Below are 24,312 nucleotides of genomic sequence, written 5' to 3'. Positions count from 1 at the left end.
CTGTTCAACAGGAACCAGAGCTCCTCACTGCTGAAGGCACCCGATTTGGGGCAGGATGGGGGCGGTGGGGGGTTAAAGCGCATCCTCTGCCCTGCCAAAGCCATAAGCAGGTTTGGGGGTTGGGGTAATTGGGCTTTGGCCTGGGTTGGTCTCCCCGGGGGGGTAAACCCGTGGTGGGTGCAGCAGCTCCATGTCCCTGGCTCAGAGCCCCTCTCTGGGCCCAGTGCAGCAGATGGGAGCCTCATTGGGCTCTGCCCCATTGCTGCGGCTCTGATGCTGGTGCTGAGCCTCATTGGGCTCTGCCCCATTGCTGCGGCTCTGATGCTGGTGCTGATCTATCCCGTTGCTGCCCGGCTGGTCCCTGTCAGCCTCATCCTGCCGGGATTCCCTGCCTGGGGCTGCGGAGGGGAACCCACCCTTTGGCAGCAAGGGTTTTAAGGTGTTCTAATGCCCCTCGGCACCTCTGCCCTGCTGCTGCTGACCCCAGCAGCTCAAGATGGGGTGCATGGACCTGCTGGTATCAGCTTCTCTTTCAGGTGACCCCCAGCTCCACCACCTACAGCACGGTTCCCTGCTCCGGAGCTGAAGCATCCTGACCAGTGCATCCCTTTCCTGGGGAGCTGCGGATGGGATTGCCAAGGTAGGCTCACAGTGGGATGTATCCAGCCACGGGGCTTTGTGCAGCCAGGCTGGCCTACTGGAACCTTGTCCCTGATGGAGCTGCCAGCCCCTGCTTGTGCCTCGGGACCTTCCCTGAGGGCACTGGGGCTGAGCCTGCAGAGCATCCCCAGAGCATCCTCCTCCATCAGCGCTCCCAGTCATAACCTGCTGGTCCCTGACCTGAAGCAGCCAGCTCCTGCCCTGCTTCCCCACCTGCCTGCAGTAGCAATCCCTGATTTCTAATCCCATCAGGGACTTGGTGCACCCTGATTTTCCAGTCAAACCCCAAGAATCATAGAATCAAGGAACAGTTAGGGTAGGAAAGGACCTTAAGATCATCCAGTTCCAACCCCCCTGCCATGGGCAGGGACACCTCACACTAAACCATGGCACCCAAGGCTCTGTCCAACCTGGCCTTGAACACTGCCAGGGATGGAGCATTCACAACCTCCCTGGGCAACCCATTCCAGTGCCTCAGCACCCTCACAGGAAAGAATTTCCTCCTTAGATCCAATCTAAACTTCCCCTATTTCAGTTTGAACCCGTTACCCCTTGTCCTGTCACTACAGCCCCTAACGAAGAGTCCCTCCCCAGCTCTGGGATGCTGCTCGGGCCACCCATGTACACATGTGTAGGTGTTAAGGATGTCAGGTTAGCAGGACCTGGCATCCCTCTGTGCTCCCACAGTGATGGGATTTAGTGCCTGGTGCACAGGGCTGGAACCGGGCAGGAATCTGTGGGTTGTTTAGCACAGGCCACCCCCGGTGCCCAGCTCTGTGGGGTAACCGCTAAACCCTGCATCAGTGCAGGGTGGGATGTGCACACCCTGGTGATGGGAGAGCAGCATCGCAGCAAGTTGGATCCATCGCAGGGCAAAGGCAGCTTTGAGCCGTGGCTGCTTGTGCAGGAGCCCGGCCTGGCCTGGGGCTGGACGTGGCTTGGAGGCAGCTGAATCCTGCAGCAGGGCTCGGGGTCCCTCATTCTCCTGCATCCATTCACTTCCCATCCCAGGGACCAGGACCCTGCCGGTGATGGCTTCACTCCACAGCACAGGGCAGGCGGGTCGGTCCCATGTGCAGGCAGGGCCACCCTGCTTGGGGCTGCTGGATAAACCCTGGACTCTAATCCCTGTTATCACTGAGGACGGGGCCTTTCCCTCTTTCCTGCCCTGGGGCTGGAATTGTGCTGTGCAAAGGTGCGGGAGAAGCAGCCGGCACAAGGAGAAGCAGGGATTTCAGTGTCAAAGAGGGTTTCCCTGCCCCGGAGCAGGTTTCTCTGCTGCTCTATCAGGGGGTCCTGGTCCCTATGGTACAGACCAGGTACCCCCTGCCCTGTGTGGGGTTATCGGATCCAGGGAAAGGGGAGCAGGCACTCCTGGGCTGGAATGCACTCACCTGAGTGAGTAACTGAAGCAATGCACCTGGGTGGCATCTCCTGTCCTTGTTTTATTTCCTAACCGGGGCCCAGGGAGGGTTTGGGTGGTTCCCGTCTCCCACACCGGGATGATCAAATCCCTCCTGTCTCAGGATGCGCACTGTGATGGCTCAGAGCACTTCCAGCTTTACCTCATCGTTTCCCAAGGAGCCTGTCAGTCTCATGGAGCAGGTCACTGACACACGCGGGCATTCACGAGACGCACCCTTGAGTCTCCCTGCCTTTCTGGGTGGGAGAAACCCACACCTTGTCTTTTCTAGCTAAAGAAACAAGCCTCATCTCCCCTCTCCCCTTCTGAGGTGCTCCGGGGCCGTCACCTCGCAGCTCTAAGTGCCTCTTCCGGGTTTTATCCGAGCTGAAGACCCGGTCTCTGTCAGACCATCCCCTGGCACCCCTGTGCTCTGGTGCCAACGCGTGGGGCCATGGGTGACCCCGCGGCACCTCGGCTGCTGTGTGGCGCTCGGTCCCCGTGCAGGGGGGGTGGCAGAGCCGGCACCGCACACCCGTGCCCCTGTCACGGGGGGGGGAATGAGGTCGCTCCCCGGGAAGGGGATCGGGGGCTCTGCCGGGCACAGAGCGCTCCGAAGGCTGAAAGCGGCAGCGCCCGAGCGCGCTGTGCCCCGTGTGCCCGGGCTGCGGCTGGCTCCGGGTCCTGCAAACCCCCCCGGGAGCGGGTCCCGCGTCCTACCTGCATGGCGGAGCCGAGCCGAGCCGAGCCGAGCCCGGCGGAGCGGAGCCTCCCTCCTCGCCCCGGGGAGCGCCGCAGGGTCCCGCGGAGCCGCCGCTCCCGGCCCCGGCTCTCACCTGGAGCCCGCAGGGATTCGGCTTCCGCGTGCGGCTGCCGCTGCCCGGCCCCGGGCGGGAGCAGGAGCAGGAGCAGGAGCAGGAGGAGGAGGAGGAGGAGGAGGAGGGGGTGCGGAGCGGAGCGGAGCGGAGCTGCCCGAGCCCGAGCAGCGCCGAAGCGGAGCCTGGGGGCGGCCGGGCCACGGGGAACGGGGGGGTGAGAGGATGGGGGGAGCAGCGCCCGCCTCGGGAGCCGATGGGATGGGGCCAGGGGGAGTTTGACGGGGCAAGAGGCAGAGCCTGGGCTCCAGGTAAGGGAGGAGGCTGCGCCGAGGCTCTTCCACCTGAGTGCAGCTCCCTGCCTCCTGCCCTGGGCCGTGCCCGCTTTGCTCCGCACCGCTTTGGTTTCCTTTTGTGGCCCCAGAGCCCTTGTGTGAACCTCGGAGGAAACGCGGCTTCCTGGAAGGGCTGAGCAGAGAGCGAGGGTTCCTTCCCCGCACCTCTGCGGCCGGCAAAGCCCGTGCTGGAAGCCCTGTGCTCTCTGTCCCCACGGGTAACAGCTCTATGGGGGGCGTCAGGGTTTGGTGTCATTGATGACCGGAACATCTGGAGGCGTTTTATGGCCCTTGAGACCCGGAATCCGCTCCCGCTGGGGAGGGAAGCATCAAAGCGTGCTCTGACCGCTCCGCTCCCCAGAGCCCTGCTGCTGCTCCGCACCCTGTCACTGCAGGTAGGTGGGAGGTGCTGGAGGACCCCTGCTGCAGCCTCTGCTTTCCTGACGGCGGTCGCGCTGGGATGCTGGGGCCGCCGCTGGGTGCTTTGCGCACAGAGGCTTGGTCCACGTGGAGCCGTCTGTGGCCTGGAGCAGGGCAGGGCTGTTTACACAGAGGGTGAGGGAAAGGCGCTGTGGTAAGCCGGGGCTGGCAGGACTCGCTATTGCTGCGGGTTCCTCTTAGATACGGGCAGTCCTGGAGGGCAATCCGGCTGCGACTCCATGGGGAAGGGCAGCGCTTCCCGAACGGTGTTCGCGGTGGAGCCGGCACCGCTGTGGCTTTGCCAAGTGCCCTGGCCAGGTCTGAACCAGACCTGTGAGTTTAGAACGGGAATAAAGGCAGTTGTTTGCCAGGGTCGTGCTGTGGGTAAGGAAACGGAGCAGGGGAAGGAGCGGGCAGACCTTGAGCGTCCCAAAGGAGACCTGCAGGGCTGGCCGGGACGGGGGAACTGCCTTTACCCCTGGTGTGTGCCTGCCCTGTGTGCACACCTACCCCTGTGCGCCCAGGGATGGAGCGGAGTCTGGCCGCATCCATCCTGCTTTCCCCGGCTCCCGGCAGAGACCTTTGCCCCATGGGCGCTGCCGGGTGAGGCAGGATGGGGTGAGGCGTGGGACACCCGCGCTGCTGCTTCCTCCTGCGGCTCCGCAGCACCAGGCTGGGGGACGCAGCGCCTCTCACATGGGCCAAGGGGTGAATGTGGGCACCAGGCAGTGGTCCCCAGAGCTCGTGGGCTCTGTGGGGCAGCAGGGAAGGCGAGTTTGTGCCTGCAGGGGGGCTGTGTCCAGGTATTGAACCCTGCAGCATCTCTCACGGTGCTTCATAGGTCATAGAATCAACTCAATTGGAAAAGCCCTTCAAGCTCATCCAGGCCAACCGTTCCTCAGCAGTGCCAAGGCCACCCCTAACCCATGGCACTGAGGCCTCCATGGGGTGTGAACACTTCCAGGGCCGGAGCCTGCAGCCCTGCCCTGGGCAGCCTGTTCCAATGCCTGAGCACCCTCTGGGGCAGGAATTGTTCCTCAGCTCCATCTAAACCTGCCCTGGAGCAGCTTGAGGCCGGTTCCTCTTGTCCCATCCCTTGTTCCTTGGGAGCAGAGCCCACCCTGGAGCAGACAGTGTGTGTTTCCCTCTGTCTAGGAGGAGTCTGGCTTTGCCTTGGCAAGATTGATCTCCTTGCACTAGGGCAGCAATCAGACCAATGGGGTTCCTCTTCTGGTGCTTTCCTTCCCAAGCAGCCCCCCCTCGATGCTCTGCCTCAGCAGTCACTGCTCTTGGGGCACTGGTGCTGAGGACAGAGCTTGGAAACCCCAGATCAGGGAGGGAGATGTTGTACCTTCCACTTTACTGGTGGAAAATCAGCTTAGTCATGAAGTGTGGAGCTGTGGTGCGCCCGTTGCAACCACAACCCCTTTGTAAGCAGCCGGAATCACTGCAGGTATCGCCCTGCTCTGCCGCTGCACCCATGATGGGTTCCCATCCTAATCCATTGTGGCATCTCACTGGACCGATAGACCCCAACCGCTTTGGGCCGTGGTGACTGCACCGGGTGAGCTGGTGTCAGCCCCTGCCCCAGTAACCCCAGCTGGGTGCAGGGATGTGATTTCGTGGTGGTGCCCACCTGCATCCCTCCTGACTGATGCTTTCTGACAGGAGCTCCTCTTCTGGGTGCCCAGAGCTCACTGCGTGCCAACATCCCAGGTTTAGGATGGTGATAAAACATTCGTTTGCTCTTTTCAGTTCCCAGCATCTTGGGGTTTACTTTGTCCTTTGCAGGAGAAGAGTTTAACGGGTGTTGCCTTCCCCTGTGCATAGAAGGATGTGAAAGCAGAAAGACCCTTCAGGAGACGTGGTCCAGATGTTAAAGTTGTGTCTGTTCAGCCTGGAGAAGAGAAGGCTGCGGGGAGACCTCAGAGCAGCTTCCAGTGTCTGAAGGGGGCCTATAGGGATGCTGGGGAGGGACTCTTCATTAGGGACTGCAGTGACAGGACAAGGGGTAACGGGTTCAAACTGAAACAGGGGAAGTTTAGATTGGATCTAAGGAGGAAATTCTTTCCTGTGAGGGTGCTGAGGCACTGGAATGGGTTGCCCAGGGAGGTTGTGAATGCTCCATCCCTGGCAGTGTTCAAGGCCAGGTTGGACAGAGCCTTGGGTGCCATGGTTTAGTGTGAGGTGTCCCTGCCCATGGCAGGGGGGTTGGAACTGGATGATCTTAAGGTCCTTTCCAACCCAAACCATTCTATGATTCTGTGATTCTATGTTTCTCAGCTCCGATTGTTGGGGCTGTGTCCCTGAACCACCTTTGTGTCACTCACGAACTGGTTTGGAGCAGAGGTTCAGGGATGCTGTTGCCCCAGTGAAGGCAGGAGCTGGCTGGGAGCCCAGCACTGGGGATGCCCTTGGCCACTACAGGACTTTGCAGTTCAGTTTGTGAGCGAGTGTACGAAGTGGTGGGGAAAATAAAGAGAAACGTTTCTACTTTGTGTTTCCCTCCTCATTTGGAAGCCATTGGTCAGAAGCAGCTACGAGTGCCTGGGAAACCTGCTGAGTACACTGGGAGAGAGATGAGCGTAAGGCTTGACTGCGGGGGGGAAGGAGAGGGAAGAAAAGCCTCGAGCGGAAGGCAGTGATGCTGAACCTGCGTCTGAAGCCTGACTAATGCTTGCCGAGCCTGGCAGGCCCCAGGGCTGATCCGGTGGAGTGCTCCCCAGGAGGCGGTGGAAAGCCCTTTGGGGAGCAGCGGCGATGAGCGAGCTGCTTGGGGCGGCTCCGGCCGCGGCACCGCTGCGCCCTGCCCGGGGCGCTGCTGCCACCGCGTGGCCATGGCTGGTAAGTGCAGCACGGGAGCGGTGCCTCGTTCCTCCCCGTCCTTCTCCGCCCGCTCCTGCAGGAAGCGGCTCCAGGGATGCTGGAGGGGAGCCCTTCGTCAGGGACTGTAGGGGTGATGGGTTCAAACTGACAGTGGGGAAGCAAGCTCTGCTCCAGGTAGGGAGGGGATGAGCTGTTACATGAATTGGTGGGGGACACAGGAGCAGCACAATGCCCTGGGATGTACCTGGAGAAGCAGCTCCAGCCCCGGACGGACAAACCTTTGCAGCAAAGCACTCTCACGTTAGTTTTGCAAAGGAAAAAGTGGTCAAACGGTCGATGTCCATCACAGAAAGAAGCGGGGCCTGGGAAAACCACGGCCTCAGGATGGGGCTGGTGGGAAAGCGGAGTCTGGGGCAGCTGGAAGCCACACAACAGCCTGTGAAGAGCACTCAGCCCTGAATAATTCAAGGAACGTGCGTGTAGGATGGAGCCATTTATTTTATAGTGTGGGTTTTGGTTGCTTTTGCCAGAAGATACAGGATTTACCAGTGAATATCGCTGCAGTGCTGCTTCAGTGTTAGTGCCAGGTCTATGTGCCCATGGCACCACTGCCTTTCACAGCTGAAAGGAGGTTTTCTGTGTTCATTCCCCCCCCCTCTTCCTACTTTCTTGGTGAGAGAAGGCAGAATTTTGTGCTTCCTTGGCAAACTCCTGACGCCTCCAACAGCGGCGTTTCCAGGTTTCACAAGCTCGGGTGTTGCTCACCAAAGACCACGTTGGGAGCTCGCGGCAGTGGAACGGACACCTTAGGTTGTCAGCACACCTGAATCCACCAGGAAGCTCAGTCCCATTGGGACTGCTTCCCTCCTCCCGCCCTGTTTTGTGTGGTCAGAGCAGTTCTTGAGCCTCCATCTCGGGCAGTGCCGGCCATGAGGGGGATGAGCAAGTCCTGAGGTGAGTTCATGCATTGATGGAGCTGCTGGAGCAAGGCCAGAGGAGGCCATGGGGCTGCTGCGAGGGCTGGAGCAGCTCTGCTCTGGAGCCAGGCTGAGAGAGCTGGGCTGGGGCAGCCTGGAGAAGAGAAGGCTCCTGAAGGGGAGACCTGAGAGCAGCTCCAGTGCCTAAAGGGGCTGCAGGAAACCCGGAGAGGGGCTTGGGACAAGGGCCTGTAGGGACAGGCCAAGGGGAATGGCTTGAACCTGCCCGAGGGGAGACTGAGCTGAGCTCTTAGGCAGAAGCTCTTCCCTGGGAGGGTGCTGAGGCGCTGGCACAGGGTGCCCAGAGAAGCTGTGGCTGCCCCATCCCTGGCAGTGCTCAAGGGCAGGTTGGACACAGGGGCTTGGAGCAAGCTGCTCCAGTGGAAGGGGTTGGGGCTGGAGGAGCTTTGAGCTCCCCTCCATCACGCACCACTCCGTCATTCCCCCGCTCAGGACGCGCTGAGCACGGCGCAGAGGCCGCACCCCCCGCGGGAGCTGGCAGCGGGCGGGCGATAGGACCCGGCGGCGCCCCGGGGGCGGAGCATCCCGGGGGGGAGGGGCGGTTGCCGCGGCAACAAGGGACGCCCCGCCTGAGCCCGCCCTCCCGCGGGCGCGCTCTGCGCATGCGCGGCTCGCACGGGAGCGTGCCCCGCCCCGGTGCCGCCATGAGGCGCGGGGAGCGGCGCGGGCCCGGCGCGGGCCCCGGTCCCGGTAAGGCCGCGCTGGAGGAGCCGAGCCCGCAGCACAACGGGCCCGGGCCCGGGCCCCGCCGCAGCACCGAGTCCGAGGTCTTCGACGACGGCACCAACACCTTCTTCTGGTGAGAGCCCCCGCGCCGCGGGCGGGGCCACCGGTACCGAGCGGGGCCGCGGGAGCTGCGCTGGGCCGGGGCTTGCGGCGGGGCCGCTCCGCGGTGCTGCTCCGGCTGCTCCGCCGGACCGAGCGTGGCAGCGGCACCGCCGCGGGTTCCCTCCCCAGCGGGGCCCCCGGGCTGTGCCGAGCCCGCCCTGCTGAGCCCTGTTCCCTTGTGGGCATCGTCCCGCGCTGTTGAGGTGCTGGAGCGGGGCCAGAGCCCGGCCTGGAGCCCAGGCGGGATGGGGAAGGGCTGAGGGAGCTGGGGGGTTCAGTGTGGAGAAGAGAAGGCTCAGGGGGGACCTGATGGCTGCCTACAACTGCCTGAGAGGAGGATGGAGCCAGGAGGGGCTGGGCTCTGCTCCCAAGGAACAAGGGATGGGACAAGAGGAAACGGCCTCAAGCTGCACCAGGGCAGGTTTAGATGGAGCTGAGGAACAATTCCTGCCCCAGAGGGTGCTCAGGCATTGGAACAGGCTGCCCAGGGCAGGGCTGCAGGCACCGGCCCTGCAAGTGTTCACACACCGAGGAGACGAGGCCTCAGTGCCATGGGTTGGGGGTGGCCTTGGCAGTGCTGGTTAAGGCTTGGACTGGATGAGCTTGAAGCTCTTTTCCCACCTGGTTGATTCTGTGATCATTTATATGGGCTCCACCTTTTCCCCCTTCCCTCAGCCTTGGAAGAAGCCTTTTGCTGCCCGGTTCTTTCCTGTAGCCCTGTAGAGCGCTCCGGCTGTGCTAAAGCCCTGCTGGTCAGGGGTTCTGTATGGTCCTGGGGCATGCTCCATGCGGAGGCCGTGACTGTTTGTTAGGCCATGGGGTAAAACAGTGCTTTGTTAAACTCCATCCTCGGAGGAGGGGATGTGCTTGTACCTGGAAAAGCGCTTCTAAGCCCCATCTTTGCTGGAGCTGTTGCAGGAATGCCCTTCAGCACACGTGTGTACGCATGCAGAGGTTTCCTGTGCGTGTTAACCTCACGTCCTCCCTGCCTAAGGCGGCCAGGCTGTCACTGAGGTCCCTTGTTGGAACATGAGCTGAGGGCGATGTGATTTGGCTCCAGTTTGACATTAAGGAGCAGCAGGGGGAGGGTGCTTGGCTCTCTCCCTGCCTGCCTGGGCACAAGTGGAGCAGAGGGTGTTGATGTGGATGAAGCTGCTGGTTCTGGGTGTTAGTTCTGCTAGTGCACACTGCAAAGGAGCACTGGGATGCTGCTGGGTCGCAGGGGGGGCTCTGCACAAGTCTGACATACGGAGGTGCCGCCGAGGACATCCTTGTCTTGAGGGAAGAGGAGCTTTCTTGGAGCACCCGTTAGCGTTGGCACATGTAGGCTGCTGAGTACCTGGATCCTGCCGAGCCTGCGGAGTGGAGCCTCCTTATAAATGGAAAATGGGTAAAATGGTCCTTTTCTTCCTGCCTGGCTGAGGTGGCTCTTGTCTGGTGTCTTGTGGTGCCTTAAAAACACCCGATGCTGGGTTTATTGTGTGACCTCCCCTCCTTGCACCTCCCTGCTGTTGTGGGGCCGTCTGCCCCCTGTGAAGGTTTGGCCTCGGAGGCTGTATGTGAGGCTCATTTACCCCCATGAACAGTTCTTCTGCAGGGCCGAGTGCGTGCCCCGAGGAGCTTCCCCTTTGCCAGCTCGTCCCTTCCCGAGGGCAGCGAGGACACGGGTGTCAGCAGCTTGTCCCTTAGCTCGTCTGTCTGCTTGCTTTCCCCCAGCAGTGCGTGTCCCTCGTGCGGGCAGCAGCAGCTTAAAGCTTGTCAGAGGTTCCGGGCTTCTCCTGCTGTTCCTTTAGACCCGTGCCCGAGAGCCCCGAGTGTGTGAGGAACTCCTTGGTAGTGACTCGGTTCTGACAGGGGCTGAGAATGGAGCTTATGCAGTGGAAGGATTTATCCCTGTGGCCCTGGGATTCCTCTTGTGCTGTGTGTTCAGAGGTGCTCAGGGAAAACGGGAGCGGAAGGGAGTAGGTGCCCTCTGTCTCTGAAGTGTGGAAAATGCCTTTTCCCTCTGAAGTTCAGAAGCTGGGATAAGGTTTCTCACGTAGCTCAGTTTGGCAGATTCAGGAGCCCGGGACTTGTAGACGCCGTCAGGAATCATTCCAGAAGTGATTCAGTTTGCAAAGGGAATTCTGCTGCTGTAAGTGCAATCCTTGGGCAAAAGTGGTGCTTCAGGTCCCTGCTCCATGTAACTCCTGCTAAAACTTGGAATGACAAGTTATGTGCTATATAATATCTGTATCTATAATACCTAACTTGGAATGACAAGTTACGTGCTATATAATATCTGTATCTATAATACCTAACTTGGAATGACAAGTTACGTGCTATATAATATCTGTATCTATAATACCTAACTTGGAATGACAAGTTACGTGCTATGTAATATCTGTATCTATAATACCTAACCTTGGAGTGACAAGTTACGTGCTATATAATATCTGTATCTATAATCCCTAACCTTGGAATGACAAGTTACATGCTATATAATATCTACATATATAATGCCTAACCTTGGAATGACAAGTTACATGCTATATAATATCTATATATCTAATGCATAAACTTGGAATAACAAGTTACATGCGATATAATATCTATATATCTAATGCATAAACTTGGAATGACAAGTTACATGCTGTATAATATCTATATATCTAATGCATAAACTTGGAATGACAAGTTACATGCGATATAATATCTACATGTATAATGCCTAACCTTGGAATGACAAGTTACATGCTATATAATATCTCTATATCTAATGCATAAACTTGGAATAACAAGCTACATGCGATATAATATCTGCATATATAATGCCTGAACTTGGAATGACAAGTTAAATGCTATATAATTCATATTCAATCTCGATCTCTTGAAGCTGGGCAATCCTGTGTTTGAGCTGTGAGGTGGGACTGCTCAGCCAGTGTGTCCTGACAGCTCTTGTGTCACTGGGAAAGGACCAGGCAGGAGCTTTATGGAGCACGTTGGTGGTTTCTGTACCTTTATCCCTGAACTCGTTTCCAAGCATCGATCCCAGCTGTCAGGAGCTGGGAATGCCAGGCCTGCCTGGCAGGCTGCGCTCTGGGCAGTTCCCTGTTGTTCCCAGTACCTTTGATTGTTTCTTGCCTGTCTGCTTCCAGAATCAGCTTGTGAGCACAAACAAAGGGGCTCTTTGTGGCCGAGATGTTGACGCAGTTTTTGTATGGGGTGAGCACAGTGGATCTGATGTTTTTCCTGAGCTAGCATGGGAAAGGCCCTGGGCTGGTTGGTTTGGGTTGTTAAATGCCCCCCCCCCCCCCGAGCACTCTACAGCATCCCTGTGGCTTTGCTTCTGTAACCCGCACAAGAGCGGGTGCTGATGTGTTAGAGGTCTCTGCTATGGGACTTTGCTGTGTGGAAGCGAGTCCAGTGAAGGCTGGGTTTGTTACCGTGAGCAGGGGCTGTGGCAGATGCCTAAAGCCAGGGAGGAGGTGGGTGCCTGCCTGCAGAGAGGGTGGCTTGCTTTGTCTGCCCCGAGCAGCGCGGTCAGTGGTTGATGCAGGGGTGTGCTGCAACCCTCCTGCAGAGAAGAGCAAACGTTCCTCCCCTCCCGGCAGCCAGTGAGAGGCAGCACGAGGCCGGGGGGGGGTCTGGGGTGTTCCATGCCAGCCCAGCCTTGGGTTACCCAGTCGGGATCACCCAGTTAGACATTGCGAGTGCTTCCCTCCTAATAGCTGTGTGCCCCTCATTGCCGGGTGCATTTCAGAGCCTGTCTTTAACCCAAGCCTTGCAGCAAGGCATCCGGTCTTGATTTAGAGGTGTTGGGAGCTGCCAGGCAGGTCTTTATCGCCACATTACGATGTGACTCTGCCTTAGTTGCTTTTGCCAAGCTATACTTTAATTTGAATGTAATTACCTTTCGTGTCCTCTGCTGGTTATTAATGTGTCCTGTCTCTGCATTGCCATCATGTGGCTGTGGTGTTGGTCACGACGTTCTAGTGTGACGGCAGAGACCTGTGCAGCTCAGGGAGTTTAAGTTAAAAAGGGAGATAAGGAAAAACCCAGGGAAGGGGTGGTGGGAGACTCTCTATGGGCTAATACAGCCTTGTAGGAATTCCTTCCGCCTGGTCGGTGCAAAGAGCATGGAGCATGCAGCAAGGAAAGGGCCTCTGCCTGGGTGCTTTGGTTTATTTGGGCTTGTGAGAAATCCTTCCCGATGGCCAGCACAGGGACGCTCCATTGGGAATGAGGATCCGTGCATGCAGAGCAGCCGGGTTTGGAAATACAGCATTGGGAATCCCGGAGTGCTGAGGGCTGGAGAGGACCTTGAGGCTCAGGGAGACCGGAGATGTCCAAGGTGGCAGAGGCTGGGTTGGCTGCAGCCCTTCCAAGGCAGCGTTCCTCATGCTCATGGGAAGCATCCCGTGTCATTCCACTGCAGAGGCTCTGCTCTGTTTGCTGGCTCACTCCTCAGCATCCAACCGGGGCAGAGCTGCCCTGGCTGAGGCACGTGGGGCCAGGGCCCCGCTGCGTCCCCCCCCGTGCTGTGCTCAGGAGGGCCCTGCAGGTGTGAACCCAGCCAGGCTCATCTCTCGCTGTCAGCACCCAGTGTTTGACCCTTGTCACAGGCAGGGTGGGCGTCTCTTGAGGGTGGTGTGAGCAGGATGGAGCCGGGGGGGTTCAGATGGAGCTGAGGAACAATTCCTGCCCCAGAGGGTGCTCAGGCATTGGAACAGGCTGCCCAGGGCAGGGCTGCAGGCACCGGCCCTGCAAGTGCTCACACAGCGTGGAGACGAGGCCCCAGTGCCATGGGGCAGTGGTGGCCTTGGCAGTGCTGGGCAGTGGTTGGACTGGAGGAGCTTGAAGGGCTCTTTCCCACCTGGTTGGATCTGTGGTCCTGCATCGGTGCCTTTTCTGTAAGCACGCTCCAGGAATTTTTAAGGAGAACATGGGAAAACGTGGTGGGATTCAATGCAAGGTTCTGGGGGTGCTTGTGAGGGGCAGGCAAAGGCAGGCCCCACTACCACAAGCAATGCAAGTGGTGAACTCAGAGGCTCAGCGTGGCAGGAGTGTGCAGGATTGGTTTCACCGGGGGACATCGCTTCCCTTGGGATGCTGGTGTCGGTGACAGGGAAACCTGTGTTATTTCACTTGGATGCCCCAGGGTTTAAACGAGGAGAGAGGCAGAGGGGAGGTGTAGAAGGACAGGGAAATGCTGGTGCAGGAAAGCTGACCCCTGCAGTGCTGGCCCACATGGGCTGTGCTTAGTGTGTGCTGTTTGCTGCTGGGTTATTGTAAGTGTGTGGAGACAGAACCAAGCCTTCCTGCAGGTTCATTCCTCCCAGCTTCCCTCGTGTTTCTGTTCCCTCTGTGGCTGCTGTAACTGCTTCGCTTCTTGCCTTGTTCCAGGTGATGTGGATTTCTACTTTCACGCTCAGCTGTGGAGGACACCCTGTGTACCTGTGGCTACTTGCCCTTTCCCTCCCCTCCCCTCCCCTCCTCCCTTTGTTCCTGTGGCAGGTAGGTTGTGTGATGCTCTGCTGCCTCTGGCAGCTCTCATCACTGTCACACTTGCAGTTTCCTGGTTGGAGCTGCCAACGTGCTCTTCCCAGAAAGCAAACTGATGGAGAAGAGCTTTCATTGTGGCTTCTGGACTTCATGCTACGCTGAAAAGACATTTGCACCAGAGGGACCTGGAGCTGTTGGAGCGAGGCCAGAGGAGGCCACGGAGCTGCTGCGAGGGCTGGAGCAGCTCTGCTCTGGAGCCAGGCTGAGAGAGCTGGGCTGGGGCAGCCTGGAGAAGAGAAGGCTCCTGAAGGGGAGACCTGAGAGCAGCTCCAGTGCCTAAAGGGGCCACAGGAAACCTGGAGAGGGGCTTGGGACAAGGGCCTGTAGGGACAGGCCAAGGGGAATGGCTTGAACCTGCCTGAGGGGAGACTGAGATGAGGTCTCGGTCCCTTCCAGCACAAACTGCTCTGATTCTGTGAGTAACACTTGCTGCAAGAGAATCTGGCTTCAGTTGGAGGTGAGAACTGAGCTGAAAGGAACATGAGGAGATGCAGAGCCTCTTGTTCCCCATGAAACAGAGGAGCCTCCCGAGTTCCAAGCTGATGGTTGCGGCACCAGTAATAAAGGAAAACAGCACCCATGACGTGCTCCAACACTGACCACGTGCTTTGCTGCCAATGCCCCCCAAGGGTGGATGGAAGCAGGCCATCGTTGCTCTACTAGGCAGGTTTCTAGATGTGTTTGTCTGAGTGAGGACATGCTCACAACTGAAGTTTTGGCAATTTACGCGATGCTGAATGCGTTGAAAAGGTCATTGACTTCATCTGGGTGTTCAGGAGGTGAAATGATCGGGTGGAAGTCAGCGTTTCTAGGTTTAGTTTAGTAGCCTCTTAGGTACTAGTTTCAAGACAGTTAAAATAAACCAGGTAAAATGCAGTGCAGAGCCTTGCATTTACCGTGAGCTTTGTTTCTGATCAGCATACAGGTTGGTTTTGTATTGCATACATGTGTAAATGCAACGAGCAAGGGCATGCTCTGATGTAGATGAATTCGAGCATCCCGTCTGGCCCCGGTGCGGTGCCTCCGTTCAGAGGCTGGGGTTTCAGATGTTCAGCTCCCGCAGGTTTCCAAGCAGGCTCCTCCTCACGTGGCTCTTGGTGAATGTGAGGTATGTGAAGTGTGAATCACCTGGGCTTCAGCATCCGGGGCGGCTCGGCCAGGGCAGGATGCGTCCGTGGAGCAGGAAGCTTGTCCTGTGAAGCCACCTTGGGATTTGGAGGCTTTTGGACACGTTGATTCTTTCCTCACTTTGGGAATGCTCGGAGGCCCTCTTGCTTTCCCTCTGGAGCTGGTTAGTGTGTGTCCTGGGGACTGCCAGGGAGGAGAGTGTTAAACACCCAGCACCTTTCCAGCAGTGGCAGAAGAGGATTGCATCTGCTTATGAGGTATTGCATGTGTCTTCCAGTGGGATTAAAAGGATACTGGGAGTAGTGGCTGTGCGTGGGATTAGGCAGAAAATGTAGCTCACAGTAGTGCTTACCTTCACTTTCAGAGCAGTTCTAGGCGGGTTACTGGCGTTGGAGTTTGAAGGTAGGTCAGTGGGCTGCTTGGCAGTCCTCAGTGAGCTCTGGTTTATTGAGCAGTGTACGACATGTACAAACTTTGGTCTTTTGGTATAAAATGGAAATGTAATGCTAGCTTTTATTCCAGTAGAATATAAAAAGAAAATGTAAATAGAACCAGTACGTACAAATATCCATCACAGTCGTTTTCATTCCGTTTTTCAGTTCTCTGAGCTTGATGCTTTATACTTGTGTTTAGTTGCTTGTATAAAGAGATGTTGTGTAGACCTCTAAAACAGACTTGTGTCTGAACGGTTTGATCGTAAATGGCCATTTAAGACTTCCCATGCTTCTGAGCTGAGGTCAGAGAAGTTTTCCACTCAACAATAAATGGCTTCTCATTAGGGAAGGGGTGTTCACCTTGAAATTAAAGGCAGTGCAGCCAGAGCAGTGTAGGAACAGTGTGTGTTGTAGTCAGTAGGTGCATGTGTGTGGTATCAGCTGGCTGCAGTGAGTTCCCCTCTTCACTCCTGGTGTGACTGTGGGTACTTGGCTCTTTCACACCCAAATGCTTTACCCAAATCAGTGTGAGCTTCCCTCGGGTGGGGGAGTGAGAGCTTGTGGCTGCACACGCAGCAGCAGTATGCCTGTACCAGTGTGTTACACCATCCGGCTGCACGCTTTAACAGCCTGGATCAGCAACCCCCAGGCTTTGCTGGGAGCTTGGCTGGCACGGCAGAGCTGGTTCAGCAGAAACCCCTTGTGCAGAGATAGCTGCATGTGGTTCTGAGGGCACCAACCTCTGGTTCTGCAAGTACAAACCTCTGGTTCTGTGGGCACCCACTTCTAGCCGTGAGTCTGTACCTGCCCTTCAGATCCAAGCTGGGATGAAACCCCGATCTACAGGAAGTAAGGCATCTAGAGGCAGCTTCACAATTCTTCCAATTGCAACTGGTCCCATTCAGAAAAGGGGGGGTTTAATGGCTGCTTTTCCTTGTAAGGCACAATTCCCATGGCTGGAGTGAATTCCCTTCTGTTCCATTGTTAGTGTGCTGCAGTTTTTATTACCTGGCCTGGAAGGAGCGGGGCAGCAGCACTGCCAGGTCCATACCTGACAAAGCAGGAGAGGGACCTGATGGGTTTGGATCTCTGTTAGCACAGGTGGTGCTGGGCTTTCCAAGCTGCTCTTGGTCACTTGGCAAGCGTCTGCCCAAGTCCTCCTCAACTCCAGGCTCAAGGGGAACATGGGCAAGACCTGTCCTTGTGGCAGGCTCCTGTCGGTGCGAGTGCACAATGGGCTGGGAACTAAATTTAGTGCCATTGAAAACCCTGCTTTCTGTGCTGTGCAATCCATAAAACAGCTTTAGTGCTGTGGAGCACTGTGTGTGTGCTGGGCTGGCTGAGGCTTCACTGATGGATCGAAGTTCTTCTGCTTTCTGATGCCAATTTTCTGTCCTCTGCATTGTAGGAGAGCTCATACCTTAACAGTCCTCTTCATCCTCACGTGCGCGCTGGGCTACGTGACCCTGCTTGAAGAAACACCTCAAGACACAGCCTACAACACAAAGAGGTAAATGCTTGAGAAGGGCTTCCTGTGAGGTGTGTTTTACAGGAGGGCAGCTGCATGAACAGCTCACTGTACACGCTCTTACCTTGGGCATAAGCCACCTCAGGTGTCCTTTGCATTAAGCTGTTTTAAGGGCTCAACCTTAGATAGTGACAACCAAGTGTAAGTCTAAGCTGCTCTGCTGCTGCTCCGTGAGCTTCATTTCTAATCAGGTCAGTGGCACTCACTCCCGTAGCAGTGAGTGGCCAGGCTGGACATGGCTTGGAGCAGCCTGCTCCAGTATAAGGTGACCTACCCTAATGTGATTGAATTTCTCCTCTTTTTAAAGAAATACAGCAGGGAACCCAAAGTGGGAAGAAAAGAGGTCTTCTAAAAAGCTAAGCGTATCTTAAAGATGCAGGGGATGCTTACAGACTCCAAAGCATCCTTGCTGTCAGCACGGAAATCATTCTGGTTTCTTAACTACAACACTCTGTTAGCTACAACCCTTGCTATTAAAGGGTTTCTTGGTATTTTTCACATTTTCTGAAGTGACTCAGATTCCAGCATTCATTGTCCTGGAGATGCAGGAATTGGGCTATTTCCTGAGCTAACCTTGCTTGTTGCTCTGCCACTTACACAATAGATGTGGCACACGTAACTCACACTTGTGCTGAGCTGAGGGTTTGCATTTTCACTTGAGGGCATGGAATGGAACAAGTTGAACACCGTGTGTGCCCTGCTTGGAGCTGGGAAAGCTTCTGCAAGGCTTTGGGGGGCACAAATGCCATCTTAGTCCCAGTGAGCCCAGGGACCGGATGGAGCTGTGACATTCCCTGCAGCGGCAGCTCAAGTAAAGAAGGGGAAAAGCTGGAAGAGAAGTGATGACACATCGGTGGGCAGTAATACAGATCTGAGGTGACTCAGTGGAATATCTTACTATTGGGATTAGAGCCTTTACTGCTTTAATAAAAACAAACCAGAGAAGATTAAGCAGCAGATTAACCTTTCTTTCATGAAATACAGGGTGCTTTTGGCATGTTCAGTGGAGGGAATAATGTGCCCAGTTGTTAAAATCTGTTTAACAGCGTCATACCAGGCAGCAGCAGTGAGTGTCTCTCTCCAGGTTCTGGAGAGGGGCTTTGGCCAAGGGCCTGCAGGGACAGGCCAAGGGGAATGGCTTGAACCTGCCCGAGGGGAAACTGAGCTGAGCTCTTAGGCAGAAGCTCTTCCCTGCGAGGGTGCTGAGGCGCTGGCACAGGGTGCCCAGAGAAGCTGTGGCTGCCCCATCCCTGGCAGTGCTCAAGGCCAGGTTGGACACAGGGGCTTGGAGCAAGCTGCTCCAGTGGAAGGGGTCCTTGCCTGTAGCAAGGGTTGGAGCTGGATGAGCTTTAAGCTCCCTTCAACCCAAACCAGGCTGGGATTCTATTCTATGATTCTATGCATGCTCTTCGATGCCTTCTGCAGTGCTGGTTGTGGAATGCTGCCTGCAGTATCTAGATGCAAAACTACTTGAAAAGCAGCATGCTGAGAACTGATTATGGTCTTCCAAATGTTGTTTTTTGTTATTGGTTTTGAAGGCTATGTCTCTGTTTCCACTCAGGCTTCACCCTTGTGCTGTTGCCACAGCCAGCCAAGCTGCATGGTGAATTCAGAGACAGCAGTTAACTGCAGATCATTGCTTCTTCCAAGCTGAGATCAGTGCAGACATAACACGAGTCCTGTGGGCCTTTCCTAAGCTCTGCCTTGGCCCTGATTTACAGAAGGGATGGCAGAGTCTGTGTCCACACACTCCTTACACTCAGTTTTCAGTGAACTCCTCTCTGATCTCCACTGAGTCTCTTTTCTAAGGTCTTTGAGGTAGGGGCTAAGCCAAGTTTAGCACCATCAAGTGTGAAGGATTCCAGCTCACCTCATGTCCCAGCTATTCTCCTATTTAGCATCCGGGTGCCTGCTGCTCTCTTACATCTCATTGTTCCTGACCAGTTTTATGTGGCTCTTTAAGTGTGTATTTGGACAAGGAGAGGCATTTCAGAGCAGGAGTAAGATGGTCACAACATGCAGAAGTAGATCCATATCCCCAGCTTGCATGGGTTGTTGCCTATGACTTCCATGGCTTAAAATCCCTTATCCTAGCCTGTGATCTTGCTCAGTCTTCATGTAGAGCTGTCGTGTGGGTTGATCTAAACCCTTGGCCAGTGTGAGGCTGTCCCCGTGTGCAGATACTTCATGGTGATGCTGTCCTGCTTAATGAACAGCAGTGGGTTTATTACCAGTGAGCAGGGTCTGTAGCTGTCATGCTCTTTTATTTCCAAGCTCTGCACAGTGACAGTGGAGCAGTGCACTGGCCTGAAGTGCACACTCTAAATACATGGTCACAAAGGCTTGAACCTCCTTTGACTTCGAGCTCTTGCTGGGAGGTGCCCAAATGCCTGTGAACTGCATTAGGTGCTTAGAGCAGAGCATCACCTTGGAGTAAATACACGAGTGCTTTGCTAGCTGCTGTTGCTGTGGTTCCTGGGCTCACTAAAGCAGCAAGGAGTGAGCTGAGGTCCCAGCTTCTCCCCTATAAAAGTCTCTTCCTCCATTCTCTTCAGGAAGGAGCTGAGGGCAGGGTGGGTGATGGGATTTGTGCAACAAGTCATCAGCTTAAATGATGGACAAGGAACAAATCGGAGCATGAACCTGTGAGATCATGGGGTGTGGTGTCTATAGGCAGGATTTATACATGTGTCTGTTCACATGCTGCCATTTGGTGCCATTTCCCTCCCTGCGGCGTGTCAGGGCAAGGGAAGGAGGGTTAGGTTTTTATGGTAGGGTTTCTAGAAATGTTCCAGCTGTGAATCCAGTCTGAGTTCACTGGGATCATGCCCAGAGGTGTTGGTGGGATCGTGTGGTGCGTGCAGTCAGGTTGCCTCTCTTGTAAAGGCGCTTGGGAATTCACTTCATAGCCAAAGAGATGTTGCATCAAAGCCTGTATCATCAGTGAGACTTCTTACTCACACAGTTCTGCAGCGTTCAGAGCAGCCTTGGAATAGTCCAGCCCCTCTGACAACCACCCTTCAGCACCCAGGAGGAGCTGACAGGATTGAGCTCCAGCTCTGAGGGCAGCCAAGTGCATATTCAGCCACCCCCTGTGCATAGAGTGGCTGTGGAACAAATCCACATCTCCCTGATACCTTGAGCGCTGTGCAGAGGTTCTGGGGGAAGGGGTTCATGTTTTCCCATATAAAACCACATCCAGGTTTAAGAAGTCCTGTGTGCAGTGGGTTGTGCATTGAATTTCAAACCATGAAACGCTCGCTCTTTAAGGTGCCTTTTCACACACGTTTTTGGTAGGAGCAGCTCACTGCTCAGCGTGGTAACGGACCGAGGGCTGTTCGTGAGCTGATGCCCTCCAGCTCCTGTGGCTGAGCACCCACCGAGATGACAAGGTGAGGAGGAGGCTGCACCTCGTGTGCAGCTTGTGGTACCACTGGGGAATGGCACCACTCGTGCTGCTGCCCTGCAGCAGGGAGGGAGCAGCGGTGGGAGCTGCCGCATTAGACACCATGAACAAAGAGCGATAGACAGATGCTCATAGACAGGATCCATTGTCTTGTGCCTCTGAATCGACTCCTCCACCGACACAAACAACAGCTGCTGTGTGCTACTGCAACTCTTGCTGTGCTCTTCTTTTCTTGTTTGGTTCAGTGCTAAAGTAAGTTTTGTAGCACACTTTGCTCTTTAGTGTCTTCCAAAACAGGAGGCCACCACAGGATTATCCGGGCCTGGAGCACCTCCACTATGGAGCCAGGCTGAGAACACTGGGGCTGTTGAGCCTGGAGAAGAGAAGCTGCGTGGAGACCTCAGAGCAGCTTCCAGTGTCTGAAGGGGGTACAAGGATGCTGGAGAGGGACTCTTCATTAGGGACTGGAGTGACAAGACAAAGGGTAATGGGTTCAAATGGAAACAGGGGAAGTTCAGGTTGGAGATAAGGCAGAAGCTCTTCCCTGTGAGGGTGCTGAGGCGTTGGCACAGGGTGCCCAGAGAAGCTGTGGCTGCCCCATCCCTGGCAGTGCTCAAGGCCAGGTTGGACACAGGGGCTTGGAGCGAGCTGCTCCAGTGGAAGGGGTCCCTGCCTGTGGCAGGGGTTGGAGCTGGAGGAGCTTTAAGGTCCTCTCCAGACCAAACCATTCCATGATTCCCAGTGTGCTGCTCCAGAAGATTCATTTGCCGTGGCCATCGGGCTGCTTGCAGGGGTAGTTTGGAGAAACCCCTCTCAAATCCCAGAGGATCTCTTACCTGGAGTTGCACTAAACCAGCAGGTTAGGCTGCTGGGCAGGCTTTGAAAGAGCTGTGTGAGGAGGCAGCTGAGGGATGCTCAGTTACCAGAGGGAAAAGTGAACTCCTCCAGCTGGAACTGCAGCTGATCCCAGCAGAGCTGCTGTTTGCCTCAGCGGATGTTAGGAAAGGGAACAGAATTCAGTTCCTGGGGTGGTTTAGATTCAGGTCATCTCCAGCTTGGGGGAAGTTACCCTTGCAAGGACTAAAGCAGTGATCCTGGACGTCCTGGTTCATGCAGTGATTGTGAGCAGACACGTATAGTTGCATGACACAGAATGCAGACTCTGTGGATGTGTAAATTTGTACTCCAGTATTTCTAAATACAGCCTCAAGATGCAGAATATTCTCATTATCCGAGATCAGCTGAAAGCTGTCAGCAGCTTCAGCTCTGAGACTCCTGATGGGACTCTCTTCACTGATTCAGCAGGGAATTCTGTTGTGCTCCCAGTGTCAGGAAGCGAGCAGAAGAACTGATACAACAGGAAGCACAGACTTTGGCACTCAGAGGTGAATGTCACAGAACAGTGTTCATAAATCCCTTTGTTTTCTCTTTGGATAGGGGTTTGTGAACTGTTTCAATAGGAGCTCCTGGTATGTGACAGTTCCTCAAGGAAAGAAAAGTTCTTGGGTATTTTATTTTCTTGGGTATTTTATTTTCTCTGGCTCCTGCAAATGGAGCCCTTTTATTTACAGCCCAGGGCTGCAGCACCGGCTGCAGGCAGGCCCGCGTGGGGTGGGAGGTATTGCTCAGTGTCAGCTCTTCAGCCAGCTCTTAACAGGGTAATGTGAGAAAGCAGGAAAGGTCTATTGGGAGTTCAGACGCAGTAAAAGGCATTTGTGGATCGCTTTGCACAGTTGCATCCATTAGGACTAAAGGAACATGCCCAAGTCCATCCGATGGACTTCAGGAAAGACAAGAGCCTCTGGAAAAGAAAAGCCATTTTGTGCATGGGAGATGTTAAAAATCTCATCTGAGGAGATGTTTAAGTTGATGTCAGGTACATTGAGATGAGATGCCAGACCTCAGCCACCTGACTGGTACCTCGGTGTCTACAGGTCTGGTCCTCAGGCTGAACGATGGGGTCCTGGGAGTAAGGGTGTTTGGATGCGAGTGTTCTCATTTCCTCATTTGCAGAGGAAAGCTGCATTGAAAACCAGGCTGCATGTAATGAGTGGGTTTCAAATCCTGGATCTTGGCTGCTGCATGCTTGGTTTGATTGGTCTGGATCTCCTCCGGGAGCCTTCTGTGCCCTAAGGGTTCAGCTCCTCACTGGCTGAATCTTACACGTTGGCTGCTGCATCCCTTGTGACAGCCACTGGGACAGGAGTTGGTTTTCCATGGAATCACAGGATGATTTGGGTTGGAAGGGACCTTAAAGCTCATCCAGTTCCAACAGCTTCTTCCATTCTGCCTAAGAGCTCAGCTCAGTCTCCCCTCGGGCAGGTTAAAGCCATTCCCCTTGGCCTGTCCCTACAGGCCCTTGTCCCAAGCCCCTCTCCAGGTTTCCTGCAGCTCCTTCAGGCACTGGAGCTGCTCTCAGGCCTCCTGTTCAGGAGTCTTCTCTTCTCCAGGCTGACCCAGCCCAGCTCTCTCAGCCTGTCCAGCTCTAAGCAAGCCTTTCCTCAGCTCTCAGCCGGATCAGTCCCTGCACCACCTCACTGATCACACACAGAAATGGTGCCTCCTGGAAGGGACAGGACCAGGGCAGTCCCTAAGCAGGACTTAACTGTGTAGGTCTGGCCTGGGGGTGCTGGGATGCAGCTCTGGGTCTCCATTGTCCTTGGGCTCATGGTCTGATAATCCTTTTTGGTTCTTTAATGTCTCTCTCACCTTCTGTTAGGCTCTATGTAAAGTCTTGAAACAGCAGCAGTGTTTGGGCTGATCTGCTCCTCCTTGTCTTTGCTTGGCTAAGGAAGTGTTTTGGAGTGGTGATGTTCATTTGCAATTGCACTGAAGCTCTCTTGCTGAGAAGCTCTCAAGCTTGAGGGTTTTCTCACTGCTGAATTGTAAGTGTGTATCTGCCAAAACGGGCATAAAGCTTCTCAAAGGGGAAGCATTTGACATCCGTGCATGTCGTGGTGATCTGCAGGCCAAGGCTCATTGTGTGCATCAGGGCACTGCTCCTTCTGCTTCCTTCGGGCTGGAGGAGTTCTTGGCCAGATCAGGCTTTTCCCCTGGCTTGATGGATAGGAGGAAATGACAGCAACACGCAAGGGAATGGAAGTTGGTGGGGAGTAAACTTTGGGGTTTGAGACAGTCTGGCAAGCAAATTACTGCTTGGACGTACAGGAATTTATACCTGTTTCCCTGAAACATGAGCTCCAAAAGGCATCTATTTATGAGGGACATGGTTGGTAATTAGGAAACAGAGACCAGACATAGTTTCCATCAAAGAGTATCATTTCCAGTGTCATTAGAAGGTGCAGCAACGTGAGCAGCTTGTTCTGTTTCTCCCTTGCAGAGGTATCGTTGCCAGTATCTTGGTTTTCCTGTGTTTTGGAGTGACACAAGCTAAAGATGGACCATTTTCAAGACCTCATCCAGGTAATTCCCCTTGCTGAAGTCACCTATTTCTGGTAAATTGCATGGTTTATGGTGCACATAAATGTTTGTTACTTGCAGAGAAGGTAAGTAGTAATTTAAATAGCAAGAGAGGTTCGTTACTACACACTTACCTCCCAGCTTCCACCCCGCCTCCAAACAGCATGCGGAGCATTCTGTGCTTCCAGGCTGCGTGTACACTGGGTATTTCTTGTTGGATCTCCCTGTCCTGGCTTCCTGTTGGGAGTAAAAAGCTTTGTGTGAGCTGCCACATTCTTGGAACCTGAACTTCCCTTGTTTATCCCTCTTTTCTGCACTGGGACTGCACGTCTGCCCATGCATCCGCTCGCTGGAGCACTGCACTCCCTTTGCCTATGCCCGTTATCTGCAATAGCTGATGGAGCAGAGGCACTTGATTGTGATTGTAAAGATTTCTAGTAAGGCTGTAGGTCCTGAAAGCATTTGAAAGCACAGCACAAAGCCTCTTCCCTGTAGGGTTATATCAGGTGAGTATGAACTTATTAAAGTATCTTTGATCTTTTGCTTATTTTTAGCTGTGAATCATTGA

At 55.1% G+C, this 24,312-nt stretch overlaps 1 protein-coding gene across 3 annotated transcripts in view; it reads left to right on the top strand.

The window, feature by feature from the left end:
• The first annotated feature begins 8,089 nt into the window (after positions 1 to 8,089).
• The window catches only part of PTDSS2 (phosphatidylserine synthase 2), a 38,812-nt gene continuing 22,589 nt past the window's right edge, over positions 8,090 to 24,312 (top strand). The window contains exons 1-3 of one of the 3 annotated variants that reach the window (XM_062623331.1): positions 8,090 to 8,255; positions 16,799 to 16,900; positions 23,665 to 23,747. In XM_062623331.1, the coding sequence (XP_062479315.1) occupies positions 8,101 to 8,255; positions 16,799 to 16,900; positions 23,665 to 23,747 (340 nt within the window). In that variant the 5' untranslated portion in view covers positions 8,090 to 8,100. Of the gene's footprint in view, positions 8,256 to 9,533; positions 9,675 to 15,193; positions 15,214 to 16,798; positions 16,901 to 23,664; positions 23,748 to 24,312 lie in introns of those variants that run through there. The other 2 variants (XM_062623332.1, XM_062623333.1) reach the window with 2 other exon arrangements.

This window comes from Pezoporus occidentalis, unplaced genomic scaffold, assembly GCF_034315485.1.
Source record: "Pezoporus occidentalis ecotype Australia unplaced genomic scaffold, CSIRO_AGI_Poc_V1 ctg250, whole genome shotgun sequence".
Lineage (NCBI taxonomy): Eukaryota > Metazoa > Chordata > Aves > Psittaciformes > Psittacidae > Pezoporus > Pezoporus occidentalis.
Note: the sequence above shows the minus strand (reverse complement) of the source record. Positions and strands in the feature narration are given on the sequence as shown.